Source organism: Pomacea canaliculata, linkage group LG4, assembly GCF_003073045.1.
Source record: "Pomacea canaliculata isolate SZHN2017 linkage group LG4, ASM307304v1, whole genome shotgun sequence".
Lineage (NCBI taxonomy): Eukaryota > Metazoa > Mollusca > Gastropoda > Architaenioglossa > Ampullariidae > Pomacea > Pomacea canaliculata.
Genome location: NC_037593.1, coordinates 26,321,840 through 26,337,970, shown reverse-complemented (window position 1 = coordinate 26,337,970; position 16,131 = coordinate 26,321,840). Strand labels below are relative to the sequence as shown.

The 16,131-nt window shown below is 44.4% G+C and overlaps 3 protein-coding genes across 15 annotated transcripts in view; 1 reads left to right on the top strand and 2 right to left on the bottom strand.

Moving 5' to 3' along the window:
* LOC112562789 (kinesin-like protein KIF13A) overlaps positions 1-16,131 on the top strand; it is a 153,089-nt gene that overhangs the window by 47,419 nt on the left and 89,539 nt on the right. For all 13 annotated transcript variants that reach the window (XR_003098927.1, XR_003098928.1, XR_003098926.1 and 10 more), the window contains exons 6-8: positions 237-417; positions 1,352-1,439; positions 2,050-2,184. Coding sequence is in view for 10 of the 13 variants with exons in the window: in XM_025236277.1 (XP_025092062.1) it covers positions 237-417; positions 1,352-1,439; positions 2,050-2,184 (404 nt within the window). In the remaining 3 variants the exon portion in view is untranslated. The remainder of the gene's footprint in view (positions 1-236; positions 418-1,351; positions 1,440-2,049; positions 2,185-16,131) is intronic.
* LOC112562792 (cell wall protein DAN4-like) lies at positions 3,890-6,224 on the bottom strand. The gene has a single exon (XM_025236287.1). The coding sequence runs from the start codon at positions 6,075-6,077 to the stop codon at positions 4,335-4,337; it is 1,743 nt and encodes a 580-aa protein (XP_025092072.1). The 5' UTR covers positions 6,078-6,224; the 3' UTR covers positions 3,890-4,334.
* Positions 8,230-14,496, bottom strand: LOC112562790 (mucin-2-like). Its single transcript, XM_025236285.1, has one exon. The coding sequence runs from the start codon at positions 12,590-12,592 to the stop codon at positions 10,151-10,153; it is 2,442 nt and encodes an 813-aa protein (XP_025092070.1). The 5' UTR covers positions 12,593-14,496; the 3' UTR covers positions 8,230-10,150.

Genomic DNA, 16,131 nt, shown 5'->3' with positions numbered 1-16,131 from the left:
TGGATCATTTACCTTCTTTTTGTTGACACCCTCACCTTTTGAAAAGTTTGAGAATTATATGAAACAAATGAATTTCTCCTTGCTTGGAAGGAACTGAAAAAAATTGCATGTTTTTAGTCTTGCTTTACTCAAGTAAAAGGCATCAGCATAAATGCTTACTTCTTGTGTTTATCAAGAAGTTTAGGCTGATGTGGAACATGCGTGCGATACAGCTAGCTGTATTTTGTACTGTGCAGGGTCTGGCAAGTCTTACACCATGATGGGCAGCCGTGTAGAAAAAGGCCTTATCCCACGCTTGTGTGACAAGCTCTTTGAGTTCATAGCCCAGCGGTCTCACGATGAACTTTTCTGCAAAGTGGAAGTCTCCTACATGGAGATATACAATGAGAAGGTTCATGATCTTCTTGACCCCAAAGGGTTAGTGCAGTTGTGTATCTGTTTAATAAGGGTAACGTTTTACTGAATACCAACTCACTGAATACGTTCTTGTAAGATGAAATTGATTAGCATTTGAAGAAACACATTTTTGTACTTGAGAGGTAAAATCAATGACCTATGAACCCTGAAAAATCCAGATTGGTTCCAGATAAGTCGTTGAGGATGATCGCTGTGCAAGTCTCTGATAGTGAATATAAGAGAGAAATAGCAAAGATTTCCATCAAGTTTCTGCTAGTGACTATGATAAGAGGAATAATAGCTGCTTCAAACATTTCTGTCTTTTTCTTTCCTTTTTTTTTTTTTTTTGACAAGTTAAAGCTACATAAAGATCACAGTTCAAAACCAGCAAAATTTGTTTCCATTGCATTACCTTTAATTTATGGTTTCAGTCAATCGCTATTTAGGAGTAATGTTTCTGCTACATACAATAGATTTACATAAAACTTTTTTTGCCTGCTGTAAACATAAGTTCATAGCTGCACAAGATAGCAAGAAAGTTTCATAAAAGTTTGTGGTCATTGTCTTATTCTTGCTCTGACCTTTTCAGGTGACAATATTATGACAATGGCATTTTCTGGTTTTTGCACAATCAGCAGCTGTGCAAGCTGGTAACTTCCAATAAAAAGTCAGAAACTATTGTAAAACAGAAAGTATCACTCTCTGGTCAGTTAATTCCCCTTTTAAGGATGACATTTTAATGATGTAACATATACACCTAGTGCCAATGGAAGTGGCAAGCGGGCAAATGAAGTAGTAACTGTGTAGTAAGGGGAGCAACCTGCACGTTTAACCGGAACCGCCATTGTGGGTTGTGGCCCCTGGATTGCGTGGTTAGACAATTTTTGTTTCTTGCTATTTGAAGAACCTTACTAACACTGTGTGTGTGCGTGCGTGTGTCTGTGTTTGTGTGTAGAAGCCACCAGAATTTGAAAGTTAGAGAACACAACATACTTGGACCCTACGTTGATGGCTTGTCATGTCTGGCTGTTTCGTCTTTCGAGGTGAGCAAGCATATGCTAATTTGCAATTAACCTTGAAAAAAAAGTTAGAAGTTGCTTACAGTTTACTATAATTGAAGGTATACTACATGCAAAATAGTTTTCGTATATATATATAAAATCTTAAACATTGTTGCTTTTAAAATTCTTTATGATGTTTTATTTATTCATGACAGTGATTAAACATCTGAGCATCCAACAAGGTTTTTCAGCTTTTGGAACCGCTTTTGATCTTTAACATATTGTTGACAATTGGGGTGGCATTTCTTTTTATTGTGTAAAATTAAATCTCAGTAAGGATTCTACTCAGGTTGTGGAATGTAAGTCGTAGCAAGAGAAAAATACCAAACTGCCATTTGTTTATTTCTTCATTAAGGGGACCAAAAACAAAAAAAACCCCAAAAAAACAAAAACAAAACAAAACTAATGACCTCCATGGTTCTGACCTGTTGATTACATTTTGTGATTAATCTGTTTAGGGACAAGCAAATGAATGTTTACAAGACTTTGACATAATAATGAATGTGTATAGTGTGTTGGAAACCTAAAGTTATCAGGACATTGTCACCCTGATAAATGTGTAGGATGTTGACAACCTGAAAAATGTGTGTAGGACATTGACAACCTGATGAGCGAAGGGAACAAGTCCCGGACGGTGGCGGCGACGAACATGAATAGCGAGAGCAGCCGCTCACACGCCGTCTTCAACATCATCATCACCCAGACCCTCTTGGACACTGCCTCGGGGGTTAGTTGCTCATCTTGCTCTTTATCTCCGCTTCCCCTCCCCCACTTTTTACTCGCTCCACTTACCGTCCACCTTTACTCTCTCACCGTCCACGCAGTAACAGTCCTAGTTTTGCAGTAAATACCCGGGGTAGAGGTACGGTAAACATGAAGTCTAGTCTTTTTTTTTCAGGCTTGACTTGAAGAATCATTTGTCTCCCAATGCTCAGAGTATCCGAAACAATTCAGCAATCGTGAGCAGTGCCATTAGGATGGATGACATTTAGGGTGGCACTCGTGAAGACACAACTGACTACTACTTTAAAGAGAAAAATATAGCGACTATATATGTCTTTGTATAGCATACCTCACCAGTCAAAACCTATTTTTGCTTATTAACAACTGGACAACTTATTCGGACATACATTTCAAAGATTAGCAAAGATTAACATGAAGGACAGAAAAGTTTCACCGAGCATTTTCTTTGACTATATCGCTGTTGTTGTCGAAGAAAATAACAGATTGGCAAATTTATTCACGATGGTCACATTTTACATGCCCTCATATAATATGTAAAGATTTCCAGACATAAACAATTGTGCCTGGTTCAGAGGACCCTTAAACCTCTTAGTATTGCTCATTCCGCTATTTAGTCTCATTGTGTTGATTGTTTTCTTAACTTGAATTTTCGTGTTCGCCAAACTTGGTATCGTGTCTGGTGTTTTTTTTCGTTTGTGGGTATCTGGCGTATTGATATCAATTTGTTATCTTATTGACGTTTTGAAAACACGAGGATAGGCTGGCGTTCAAAGGTAAGGGACCTAATCCGTCAGAGTGAATAGCTCGCCCATCAAGACGGCATAAACTTGTAGAGGGAGTGTAGCAGCTATTATCTCCTTCGAGTCTATCTTCGCCGACGGAAAGAGGAAAATCGGAAATCAATTACTCGTAGGTCTGGGAAAAGCCAGGCCTGTTGACATCATAGCTAAAGGGTGAGTGCGTCGTGGAGTGAGGTGCATTGGGTGATTGATGTACCTCCTCGCGACTTCCTGACCCGCGCGTGTGCACTTGTCACCTGCCAGGCGGCCGGGTAGGGTGTGTCACTGGTCACAGGTTGCGACCTGAACGTCTGTGACGAGTCAGGGTGTGTCGCCTGTTGTGAGCTGAAAGTTTGTTAGTCGCTTGTCAAAGTTGCGAACTGAAATTGTGAGTCGCTTGTCACAGGTTGCGGCCCGAAGGTCTACAGACGAGGCAGCTTCCAAAATGCAAGCTGATGGTGTGTCGCAAGCCAGACTATTATAAAAAGGATGAGAAGTGATTGGGAGGGTGCAGAATAACTAGAGATACACACTTCTGTACGACAGACTACAATTTTGATGACTATCATCCACTCCGACAGGAAATGGACAACAGACGCATGGTAGTGGTAGGCTTAGAGTTCCCCGACCCAGAACTGCACGATATCTGCACTCTTTTATTCCGGCGGCAATCCACATGTGTAATCAAATCTCTGCTAGGACAAGTCTTTTATACAGCTGGCTCAGGTTCTGTCTTTCTTTTAAAAAAGAATCATTGAAGTTATAATATATTCGCGGCCTGAAGTCAGATATATTCGCATGTCATGTTTCCTGAATTTTCCGAAAGGGATTAATAAAGATGTTTTGTATTTTATATCACTGGTATGTCGACAGCTCCTCATAAGCAGAGACAACAAATTGTCGGCAGATTGTGTAATATTTATTTTCTCCTCTATTATTTAAAATGCAAGACTCAACAGCGAAAAAGTCATATACTGTACATGAAGAGAACTTTATAAACAGAGCGTGTTGATCAAACAGAAGCAACTAAGAAAATGAAAGCAAAGCATACATAAGTATTGTAAACAAAAATACTTGCAGTAGAATAACTGTAAATAAGACGGCATATATAAAAGTCAGAAGTAACAAGTGATAAAAAAAAGAAGCGTTAGAGTCCAACCGAAGGTTCAGAGATTAATCAGTCAACGAGCCAGAAGATCGCAATGACAGGAAGTACAGTCTAACCTGTTATCTCAAATTTGTCAACAGTTGGGCTTTTCTCAAAGTTATCTCAAAGAAAGTATTCGCATTTTGCCCAGCCTTTGTGTTGAATGGTTGTGAGATAACAAGTCGGGACTGTACTTAGCAATGGAAGTCAGTTGATAACGATCTCATATTGCTCGCTTCTTATATATTTTAATAGTAAATGGAAATCACGTCTAACAGACGCGGTACCCGTAGTAGCTAAACCAATTGTTGATGCTGAGGGTGTCATGGAAGTCGTCGGTGAAGGCGCGAATGTCGTTGTCGACAGCGGAGTTGTGATAGTAGGAGTAGTGGTGCTCGAGGTGGCGGTGTTGGATGCCGTAGAAGTCGTGTGAGTTGCTTCTGTTGGGCTGGTGGTCGGTGTGGTAAAAGTAGTCGCCGCCGAAGAATAATCGGAACTTGTCGTAGTTGAAGGCGTTTCGATTAAAGGTGAAATTCTCGGCAGCGCAATAGTCGCAGTGTTAGTACTTGAATCTAGAGGCACATCTCTTGTTGTATCTGATGATGTTGTCGGACTGGTGGAGGTGAAAGATGTGGTGGAGGTGGTGGTTGACGTTGTCGGCCTAGTAGTAATAATAGCAGTACTTGGCGATGTGGCAGCTGTACTTGGTGTTTCTGTCGTGGTTGTAGTTGACGGCGTGGTGGTAGAGGTGGTGGTAGTGCACGTGGCCTCCAGGTCAGCGAGTGAGGCGGTCAGGTTTTTTCCGGTGTCGCACACGGGGCCGGTGCTTTTGGTGCTGGAGGCCAAGAAACTGGCCAACCAGATGGCGTCACAGTCGCAGGACCAGCCCGTCACGCCACGCAGACTGAGCGTGGTGGATGACGTCAGCATAGTGCTCATGGAGTCGGGCAGCGTAGTCAGCGGCGTGTCGTTCATGATAAGGTTGGTGATGGTACTTCCGGTGAAAGCCCCGTCCTCCACCACCTTGAGGGGGTTAGAGTTCAACTCGAGCATCCTTATGCTGAAGTTTGCCACATCTCCTCTGGTCAGCTGTGTGATGGCGTTGTATCCAAGCGAGATGACACTTATGCTAACGATTTTACGTAGAGCCTCAGTGGGAAAATCTGTGAGTTGGTTGTACTCCAAGTTAAAGGCTCCGAGTTGGGAGTTGGTAAAAGCCTCAGGGCCGATGTAGGTGAGGCGGTTGTGGTCTATGAAAAGGGTTTTCATTGGGACACCTGTGAGAAATCTGTCTGGGAGTTGCTGAATGTTGTTGTAGCTGAGCTTAAGTGACACTAACTTCACTAGCGGCCTGAAGCAGTCAGATGAAAGGTGACTGATACTGTTGTTAGTGAGGTCTAAGATTGCCAGGTTAGACAGTCCATGGAATACGTTGTCCGACAGGGAGGTAATGCGATTTCCGACCAGCAGGAGGTGAGTAAGGGCCGCCATGTCCTGAAAGACGTTGTCGCTGATGACGTCGATGAGGTTGTTAGAGAGGTCTAGCTTATTGAGGTGGTTGAGGTTAGACAAGCTTCCTGCCTGCAGTGTGGTGATGGCAGTTCCCTGAATCACTAGCGAGGTGAGCGGCAGGTCAGCGAAAGCTCTGTCCCCCAGCACCTGGTAAGGACTTCTTCTGATCTCCAAGGTTACGAGACTGGTCAGCTTCTGTAAGTGTGTTCTGTCGATGGTGTTGCCGCACGAGCTGCCTGTCAGTTTGAGGACAGTAGCGCTGACGTCTACGTCATTCGGACAAACTGTTGTGTTGAGACAGTTGTTTTCATTTGGTCTGGGACATGCGCATCCTTGTGTGCAGGGAATCTGCTGACATGTGACGTAGTTGCTGACATAGAAGGTAAGCATAAGAATTAGCAGGTGCCAGTTTAAGTAGAAAACCTTAAGATGCTTCATGTCTTGTGATATAATCAAGTGTCAGAATTTTCCTTTGGATCACAGATTCTCTAAAAGTTTTAATACACACTCCTCTTTTTAAGGAGTTGTCAGAAGAGTTGAACACAGATTGTCGCAGTTTGTGTTTCTTCCTCTCTTAAAGTCCTGTATGTTGGAAATTCAAGGTTCTCTGTGATAAGACGTCACGCACGTTTCACACAGTCTTGACTCTTGTGTCAAATTCAAATTTCTGAAATTATAAACACATGGAAAAGTCTTGAATGCACTTACACAGTCTACATGAGCTGCGAATTCTGTTGTTCGTTAGTTCTGATTTCTCTTACCCTTGAGAGAAGATTTCGGTTAGTGGCAAGTCTTGCGAGGTTGCGACTTTATACACGTTTGGGCTAATTGGATCGCTGCAGGTGGGTGTTAATTGAGTGGGTTTGGTGACACATGTCACTCAGCTAAAGTGTCTAAATGGCGTTTAGTTATCCAAAATTTTACATTAGTGTTTGAATGTTTGAAGTGTCGAAGAGAAAAAGAGTGGGGTGGGGATCGACGGCGTGGAGTAAGAATTGAAGTATAGCAAGCGGTGAGTAGATTGGGCTTGTGAAATTGTGCGTCATACTTGTCACTATTCTCATCGATTCCTCAAGTGGACAATTCAAAGTGACGCACAAACAGGTCAAAACGAGTAGCTAGACCACGGTGCTGTCAGGGACCACTCTCTCACTTTAACCATCTCAAGGTCGAAAGCGAATTTCATGTCGACTAGTGTTGGTTAGTTTGTGGGGTTGTATCTAAGAGACAGTATGCGATCCGCTGCCAGTGGATACAAGAACCGAAACCTGTCCTGTCTAGTTTGCAGAGAGAGAGAGAGAGAAATTGTTACACGAACGTTGTTCGTTTGCGTATTATATGTATTATGACTGATTTTGAAAAATCTTGAAGAGGTGAAGGAAGTCTAGTCGCCAATATACAATAGTTCCAATAGTACGGAACCTTGGACTCTATGTCGACAATCTTCTTACTATGTCTGATCATGTCAGTTCTGTAGTCAAGGCGTGTTATTTCCATATCCGCACACTTGGACGACTCCGACCCAGTCTTAATAAGAAGACTGCAAATGCAGTTGCTGTGTCCCTCATCGGTTCTCAATTAGACTATGCAAACAGCTGCCTCTGGGGGATTTCAAAGAGTGAGTTGTCGAGGCTTCAGCGAGTGCAAAATACGGCTGCGAGGATAGTGGCAGGAAAGAAAACAACTGACCATATTACTCCTGTACTTCGTGACCTACATTGGCTTCCTGTGGAGAAGAGAATTGAGCATAAATTGTTAACCTTAACCTATGGCTGTCTTCACGACCTTGCGCCTGTCTATCTGCAAGAACTCATTCGCTGTTACCAACCCCAGCGGAACCTTCGTTCAGCAGCACATTTCAGACTTGAACGACCGAGTGTTCAGTCAGGGAATGCTAATAAGAAGACTGCGGGTTTTAGATCCTTCTCCAATGTAGCCCCGCTTTTGTGGAACTCGCTTCCCCTCTCGACCAAGGAGTCTGATAGTATTGCATCTTTCAAGAAAAATCTTAAGACTCACTTGTTTAAACTTATTTAAAGTTATCATTTGACCTGCAGTTTGGTGGCTGCTGGGATCACCGCGCATTGAGCGCATCTTTGTGATGCGGATACTAGCGCGTTACAAACTACATCATCATCATCATCATCATCATCATCAATCATCAATCATCATCATCATCATTTTAAGTTTGCTTTTTATGTGAGTGGGTGTGATTATTTGTAAAAATATATAATATGACAGCATGTACAAATGTTTGTAAGCATTATTATATAAGTCATCAAGTAGCCTGGTGTTAACAATAACCAGTGAGGTCACATGCTCTCATTGTCCTTGTACCTGGCAGAGCGTATAGTTTTAACCCTCGTGATAATCTCAGCGACAACAGCGCCTTCATTTGACGTTGACGCATTTTCCTTTTTACGTCGTCGACAGTGACGTCATTCATGACGCCATAAACTTATGACGATTACTGAAGGTTAAGCTTTACGTCATAGGATTCTCCCTTTCTCGCCCTCCGACCTCTCCTGTACTATTTTTACATCACGACCTGACAACGGGGATCGACCGTAATGGGACACGAACTCCAGAATTGTTTAATTTAGACATTTATTATTTTTTCATTGTTTTTGTGACAACAATAACATGGCATCAAACACAGAATGAAAGGAAAACCATTTTTTTCAAAGGACGGAATAAGCATGTTAACACAGCAACAAAACATTCTTCGTACTCAACACAACAGTAACAGAAAATAAATCGGTTGTCCACGAATAAAAGTCAGCGAACGTTAGAAAAATTATTAACAATATGTCAATACATTCGAATATTGGCAGCAATAAATAAAAGGCTGAAGTAGAAATAATCGCGTTTAAGACATCCAGTGGCATTATAAGATACCTTATGTAATAAAAACAACGTTTAAACACATGAATCAATAGAAACGTTTGCTGTTAGTAAAACTGGTGAACAGCTACAGACCTACAGTGTGGCAAGAAGGGCAGATGATTGAGGGGGTGAGAGAAGGGACGATAGTGGCGACACCAGACGTCGTGCCGGAAACCTAGTGCTACGAAGCTATTTGGTCTGGACCTTTGACCTTTTGGCTTCGACAAGAGATAAACACAGACAAGCGTGTGCCCTCACTGACAGATGTATTTGAGTATTAATGAAATGAGCTTATGATTTACGAGGAACGCGCTGGATATCTGATTGGATGCGAAGCCGGCGAAAAGTTGTGTCGTTCATAGACTAGACGCTAATCATGAACAGCTAGTAGTTCGTTAGCAACGATCACAGAGACGCTTCTGACGATGACGAGTCGAAAAATAAACTTAACGATTCTGGAGATTTTTTTTAGAGAGCATTTAGGTCTCTGACTGATCCTTGACGGGCTGAGACACGAAGACCTCGCCAGAAGAAAAGTAGACAGTAGCCTGAAAATATTTAGCATGAATTTCTATAGTTTCAAAAATCAACAAAAACAACAAAAGTAATAACAATAAAAGGCATTCATTGAGACTGATGGAGAACATTCAACCATTCGCGTCTGTAGATTATAAACTGTCTATAATTAACAATTGACATTGATAAACTGTCATCAGAAATGGACATTTTTTTCCACAAACAGTCTTGTCAAAAATTTTGTTAGCGTCTATACATAATTGGAGAAAACAATAATTACCTCGACAGCCATAGTTAAGTTACACAAATTAATTACCCATAGATGTTTTTAACAGACAGCATATAATTATCAACCACAGGGCATGGATCACAATATGTATATATATAAAACATACATATGCAGTAATAGCTAATTTTCCGAAAGCACACTGAAAATTGTAGAGAAAACAGTTTTCTTTATAAAGTACGACTAAAAGATGTAACACGACACCATATCAAGTTATCAGTTTTTAAAAACTTTGATTGTAAATGTAAAAAATTCAAAAGAAAAGACAGAGTCCACTGCAATTTTCGTTGTAGAGCGACAATTGTCCTTTGAGTCTGCTGTCGGCAACTAATTTATCGTCTTTTTTCTGAAAGGTAGGGGCTTGAGGTTCGTGGACTGTAAGAACATTCTTTGGATGGCTAGCAGGTTTCGAAAGACTGAACATTTATCACAAGTGGCTTTATCACAGTATAACTGCCTGCAGTTTATCACACATCGCTCTGTCGCTCGCAGCAGGCTCCAGTTGTGGTAGGACCTAACAGGCAATGGCGATGGCGGTGAAAATAAGTATCCACATGAAAATTCCTAGACCTTTCCTCTTTCTACCTTAGTTTTTTCACATGTCAGAGAAACAGTTTTAAAGAACTACTATTAAAGTTATTTATAAAACAATAAATCAAATAAGGAATCTGCGAATTGTTCAGTTAGTCAGTTGATATTAGTCATGTGGCAACATAGTTCTACAGTCATGTGATTTGATCATGAGGCAAGTTTATTGTGGTAAGAGAAGCTTACTATAAGAGAGCATCAGTGACCAAGTCTGTCCTGCCCTCCCTGCCTGACCTCAGACTGGGTTGTCCAGCCACGTCGGGCGCGGGTAGGGAGGGATCACCTTCCGTTCCCTACGTGTCCAGCGCTGGCTGTTGGAATCCGAGTGCTGTCCATAGTCGCTGCTGTCGGCGTTGTTCTTGTCCGACTCCTCATGGCGGGCGCTGCTTCGTCTCCGGACATTTTTCTTTGGCTGGGAGGTTTCTTCCTTCTGCGCAGGCGCGGCGTTGCTAGGATGCACGACGTTGGCCTTGTGGCTCTGGATAACGCAGATGGCCAGCACCGCGACGGAGATGAGGGCGGCCAGGCCCATGACCATCCCGGTGATGTAGCCCAGGTTGAGGCCGTCGTTGGCGTTGACCTGTGCGCTGCTAGTGCCGCCGCTGTTGTCTTTATTCGGCTCGTCGCGGTTGTTGTTGGACGAGCCGGAGAAAGGGGTAGGCTGCTGGCTCTGAGAGGCGATTGGAGCTTGAGTAACGGGTGGCTGGGCAGTTGGGACAGGAGTTGGTGGCTGTGTAACGGGTGGCTGGGCAGTTGGGGCAGGGGTTGGTGGCTGTGTAATGGGTGGCTGGGCGGTTTGGACTGGAGGTGGGGGCTGTGTAATGGGTGGCTGGGCAGTTGGGACAGGGGTGGGTGGCTGTGTAATGGGTGGCTGGACAGTTTGAACTGGTGGTGGAGGCTGTGTAGTGGGTGCTATGGTGTTCTGATTGGCTAATGTTCCTTGCGCTTTTGTGAGCGATGGTGTAGATGTGCTTGATGTTGCTGAAGTTGTTTCTAGCGTTGTTGTTGTTGGAGGTGTGGTTGTAGCTGTCGTCGTGGCAGGAGGGCTTGCGCGAGTTGTTGGGACGACTGTTGTTGTTGACGTCGACTCGGTCGTCTGTGGGGATTGTCTTCCTGCGGTCGCTGTTGTCGCCGTCTGTGACGTGGAGATCACTTGAGTGGTGGTCGATTCTGAGGCTGTCATGGTGGTTGCTGATGATAAAAGCTGTGTTTGGACCCCAGGAGTCACATGACCAGAGGACGTCAGCGGCGTCGAAGAGGATGTTGTTGGTGATGAACTGGTGGTGATTGGTGACGAATTTGTGGTGTCCATAGACGGCTTTTGCGTAACCGATCCTGATGTTGCATTCGGTTTATCAGTTGAAGCAGTTGTAAGGGATGTTAACGAAGACGTAGTGGGGGTTGTGGTAGTGGATGTGATGGAGGTCGTTGGGAATGTGATAGCTGTTACAGGTGGCATAGACAAGTTAACGACGGTTGATTGAGCTGCTGAGGTGCTTGATGTGGCGGTGCTGAATGTCGTGGAACTACTGTAGGTCGTTGTTTGAGTTGTCTCTGTTGCACTGGTCGTCGGGGTGGTGAACATTGTTGACAGTTTCGTAGTCGAACTTGTAGACGTTGGTGTTGATGTCGCTGTCGTGATGGTCGTTGTTGTAGGTGTGGTTGACGAGGTCGGCAGGGCACTAGAACTTGCAGTAGTCGTTGTAGACGCTGTTTGTGTAACTGTTTGCGTTGGGGTAGTTGTGGCGGACGTTGCTGGATAAGTAATTGTGGTTGTAATAGTTGGAGACGTTCCCTTTGTACTTGATGCTGTTGTAGATGTTGTAAAGGTGGTTGACGTTGTCGGCATAGTAGTAATTATAGTAGTACTTGGCGATGTGGCAGCTGTACTTGATGTTTCTGTCGTGGTTGTAGTTGACGGCGTGGTGGTAGAGGTGGTGGTGGTACACGTGGCCTCCAGGTCAGCGAGTGAGGCGGTCAGGTTTTTTCCGGTGTCGCACACGGGGCCGGTGCTTTTGGTGCTGGAGGCAAAGAAGCGGGCCAACCAGATGGCGTCACAGTCGCAGACCCAGCCCGTCACGCCCCTCAGACTGAGCGTGGTTGATGTCAGCATAGTGCTCATGGAGTCGGGCAACGTGGTCAGCGGCGTGTCGTTCATGATAAGGTTGGTGATGGTGCTTCCGGTGAAAGCCCCGTCCTCCACCACCTTGAGGGGGTTAGAGGTCAAGTCGAGGTTCCTTATACTGAAGTTGGCCACGTCTCCTCTGGTCAGCTTGGTGATGACGTTGTGTCCAAGCGAGATGACGCCATTGCTAACGGTGATTTTATGTAGAGCCTCAGTGGGAAAATCTGTGAGCTGGTTGTAGTCCAAGTTAAAGGCTTGGAGATGGGAGTTGGTAAAGGCTTCAGGGCCGATGTAGGTGAGGCGGTTGTGGTCTACGATAAGGGTTCTCATTGGGACACCTGTCAGAAATCTGTCTGGGAGCTGCTGAATGTTGTTGTAGCTGAGCTTAAGTGACATTAACTTCCCGAGCGGCCTGAAACAGCCAGGTGGAAGATGACTGATACTGTTGTTAGTGAGGTCTAAGATCATCAGGTTAGACAATCCATGGAACACGTTGTCCGACAGGGAGGTAATTCGATTTCCGACCAGCAGGAGGTTAGTAAGTGCCGCCATGTCCTGAAAAACATTATCGCTGATGACGTCGATGAGGTTGTTAGAGAGGTCTAGCTTATTGAGGTGGTTGAGGTTAGACAAGCTTCCTGCCTGCAGTGTGGTGATGGCAGTTCCCTGATCACTAGCGTGGTGAGCGGCAGGTCAGCGAAAGCTCTGTCCCCCAGCACTTGGTAAGGACTGCTTCTGATCTCCAAGGTTACGAGACTGGTCAGCTTCTGTAAGTGTGTCCTGTCGATGGTGTTGCCGCACGAACTGCCTGTGAGTCTGAGGACAGTGGCGCTGACATCTACGTCTTTCGGACAAACTGTTGTGTTGATACAGTTGTTTTCATTTGGTCTGGAACAATCGCATCCTTGTGTGCAGGGTGTCTGCTGACATGTGATGTAGTTGCTGTCGTGGAACATTATTATCAGAAGTAGATGGCGCAGAGTGAAGAAGAAAACCTTTAGACATCCCATGTTTTGGGATATATTCGGTGAATTAAACAAAATCTTATGTCTACCGATTGTAGCCACAGATGACTTTTTTCTCGTCTTTCAGGAGGTCCGTGTTTGGAAAGCAGTCGCCGAGCCTCTTTGTGGGAAGAGCTTTTTCTTTTCTTAAAATCCAGTGAAAGTAAAACAGTCTCAGATAGGTTGAGGATAGCTTCCTGCTATCTTTTTTTTTAAATAAAAAATTCAGTGGAATATTTCTTGACAAGACTTTCAGCAGAAGGTCTTACATTCGTTGCTCATCAACAGCTTCAGTTAAATTGTGCCGTTTGTTCCGCAGCGGTTTTTTCTATGCTTGTTCTCAACGACAGTTTTGGAAAGTGGGGAGTCTGGAAACTTATCAGGCTTTATACTGGACGGTGGGAGGAGTGTTTGGCGGGTGGGTCAGATGACTACGTCATTCGGGGTACATATTCTCGATGCACCTATTCATTATTTTATCAAAGAACAAACACGAAAGTGGCAATGTCTCAGCTGTCAACTTACCGTTGGGTGGAAGAGAACGAGAAAGATGGGGGCGGGCGGGGAATGAATTACAACGAACGGGGAGGAGATAGCGTTTGTGGAACATTGCTCTGCAGTTGTGTGCACCCGCCACATCCAGTAGATGATTCATCAAGTGGGCAGTTGTCTCATCTAATCTAACCAATGAGACCAAGAGGCCATTTCCTCTCTCCACCCCTCTGCAGTGATGATTTAACCAATCCGAGAAAAGAACAGTTTTTTTCAAACGGTATCAAAGGATTGACTGCTCTTATATGGCGGATATAACGCGGTTTTCTCTACCTGTGCGTGTGTATGTGTGTGTGTGCACATGGAGGAGGGGAGGGGACGCAGGGAGGCCAGCACGAGCTTCTGTAGACGCTTAGGGTGACCCAGGCTGCCATCGCTCCCCCACCCTGTTAGAGATAAGAAAGTACTTCGATGTGGATTGCTTTTCGGGTTGAGATCGCATCTGATGTAGTGGAGGTGCGCGTACCCCGCGTACACGATGTGCAGCGAAAGACCCACACAATAAGATTTAGCGAAAACATTAGTTGCTGCATGGAGCGTTTTCAATCTTGCAATGTGTTTGGTCTTTGTCATCAGGTTTGGAAAATTTGGTCATAAAAGGAATCACGCCTATTTAATTTTTTAAAGTTATATATACCTCAGTGATAGACAATTTTCATGTCTACGCTGAGGGGAAAAGTTGATTTCGGCGTCGGCAAATGTTCTTGTCATTCGAAAGTAATGTTCTTCGCGCTTTAATATGTTAGTGTCGGCATTGGAAAAAATTAATTTCAGTATAATGTACTCGACGAGGGAAGATATTGGTCTGGACGCTACAAAAAGTTGATCTCGACGCTGGAATGTGATTCTGAAGGCGCCGCAGAATGTTGGCTAAGTAGGATGAGCTACCCGCAATGATCACCACGGTGTTGACGCCTGTCCACAAGAGTTGTTCATTACGTGACCGTTCATTGTTTCCAGAGTGTCATTTCTCTTTTCCGTCGAGCTGTGTTTCCTTAATATATTTGTTTTCAAAAGGACATTTGATTGGTGCCACAAAAGTAGTATCAGGGTGGACACCAGGACAGCGCCGTAGAAATGGAATGTGAAGGTGGTGAGGAGAGTTCGACAGGAAACTTAATAACTTTATTTGCGCGTGTGTGGTCGTATGAGTGCGTGCGTGCGCGTGTGCAATCGTGTTTGTGCGTATTCATGTACGGCTGTGCTTACTTACTGACGTCAGGATTCTTAAACGTCCCCCTTTGCGTCAGCAGGCGCTTACGTCTTCACATCGACCTCTGACCTGCAGAACCTTCCTGTCTGGGCCACTAGTGATCAAAGCTATTTATTTTCTTGTGTTAACGTCATTTGTGTGTTCTGGTCAGTATTTGTTACCTCTCTTATCATCTTACACACACATAGAGGAGAGAGGAAAAAAAACCAGAGATCAAGTACTGTAATGTTAGCTTAGACTTAAAATCAAGAACTTTGAGGAGAGACAAAAGTTCTTCCACACCCTTATGGGACTAATTTCTCGTAGAATGTTCTTAGAGCGAAATGGAAGATATGCATATCTAGAGAGAACATGCATACAAAGAAGAAAAAGAAATGAGGAGTTTGCAATGCACGGAAGGTGAGTGGCAATCCATTAAGCGCCACGTAGTTTTTTCTGTCTCAAATCTCGGGCCCTCGTCCGACTCTCCAGCGTCCTCGTCTTGCGTGGGCGCGGACACGAGCCGGTCGCCTGTCCCTTGAGGTCGAGAGGAGAGATAGGGAGAGGTGACACTGCAGATGTCTCTGTGCGCGCGCTCTCCAACTCTCCAACCTGCAGTCTTAGCTAAACAAACTGTACGACGCCCCCACTCCCGGGAGCTGTCACTGCTCCGACATCAGCCCTAGCACCTGGAGACAGGTGCTTTAGACTTTCATTCAACTCCGCTAATCTAAGGTCTCCAGGCTGATACCTTGGGCGTTGAGGGGTGCGGTGGGCTGGGGTAGGCACGCGTAAGCTGATGTCAGGCAGGAGAAAGTGGTCTTGACAGTCTCGACTGCCACCCGATTTAGGTGTTTGAAGATGGGTAGGATTATTACGCGCAGTGCATTGTGTGTGCGAGGGGAAGCTTAATCCCAGGTTCAGATTTAAGACTGCATAAACTTCCCTCTGCGCTGTTTGTTTGGCATCCTAACCATCATCTTGTTTGGGTTATGTTGCTAACGATATTGTTAGTTTAGTCTCTTGACCGACGTAATCGTCGGGGAGACGAATGGGAGGGGCGGGGGACGTGGATGGAGAGTGGTGTGAGAAAAGAAGCAGTTGAAATCGGGTAGTCTGCTTGGCAAAGCAGGGTTGCATTATTTAGGGTGGATCCACTCTTTTCAAAAACTGAACCTAGATTTTATGAGCTATACATTAGAGTTTTTGCGTCTGAAGATTCCTTTATTTTTACCTCTTTTCTGTCGTTTTCTGTAGCAGTTCTGTTGGGCGCTGATTCTATTTTTAGACCTTAGAAGGGAAGAGCATCGATGCAGGTATTAAAAATTTAATCCGTTTGGCTT

What these genes read in the sequence shown, in the direction of transcription:
- LOC112562792 (XM_025236287.1), bottom strand. Translation starts at nt 6,077, where the DNA reads ATGAAGCATCTTAAGGTTTTCTACTTAAACTGGCACCTGCTAATTCTT.
- LOC112562790 (XM_025236285.1), bottom strand. Translation starts at nt 12,592, where the DNA reads ATGGCGGCACTTACTAACCTCCTGCTGGTCGGAAATCGAATTACCTCC.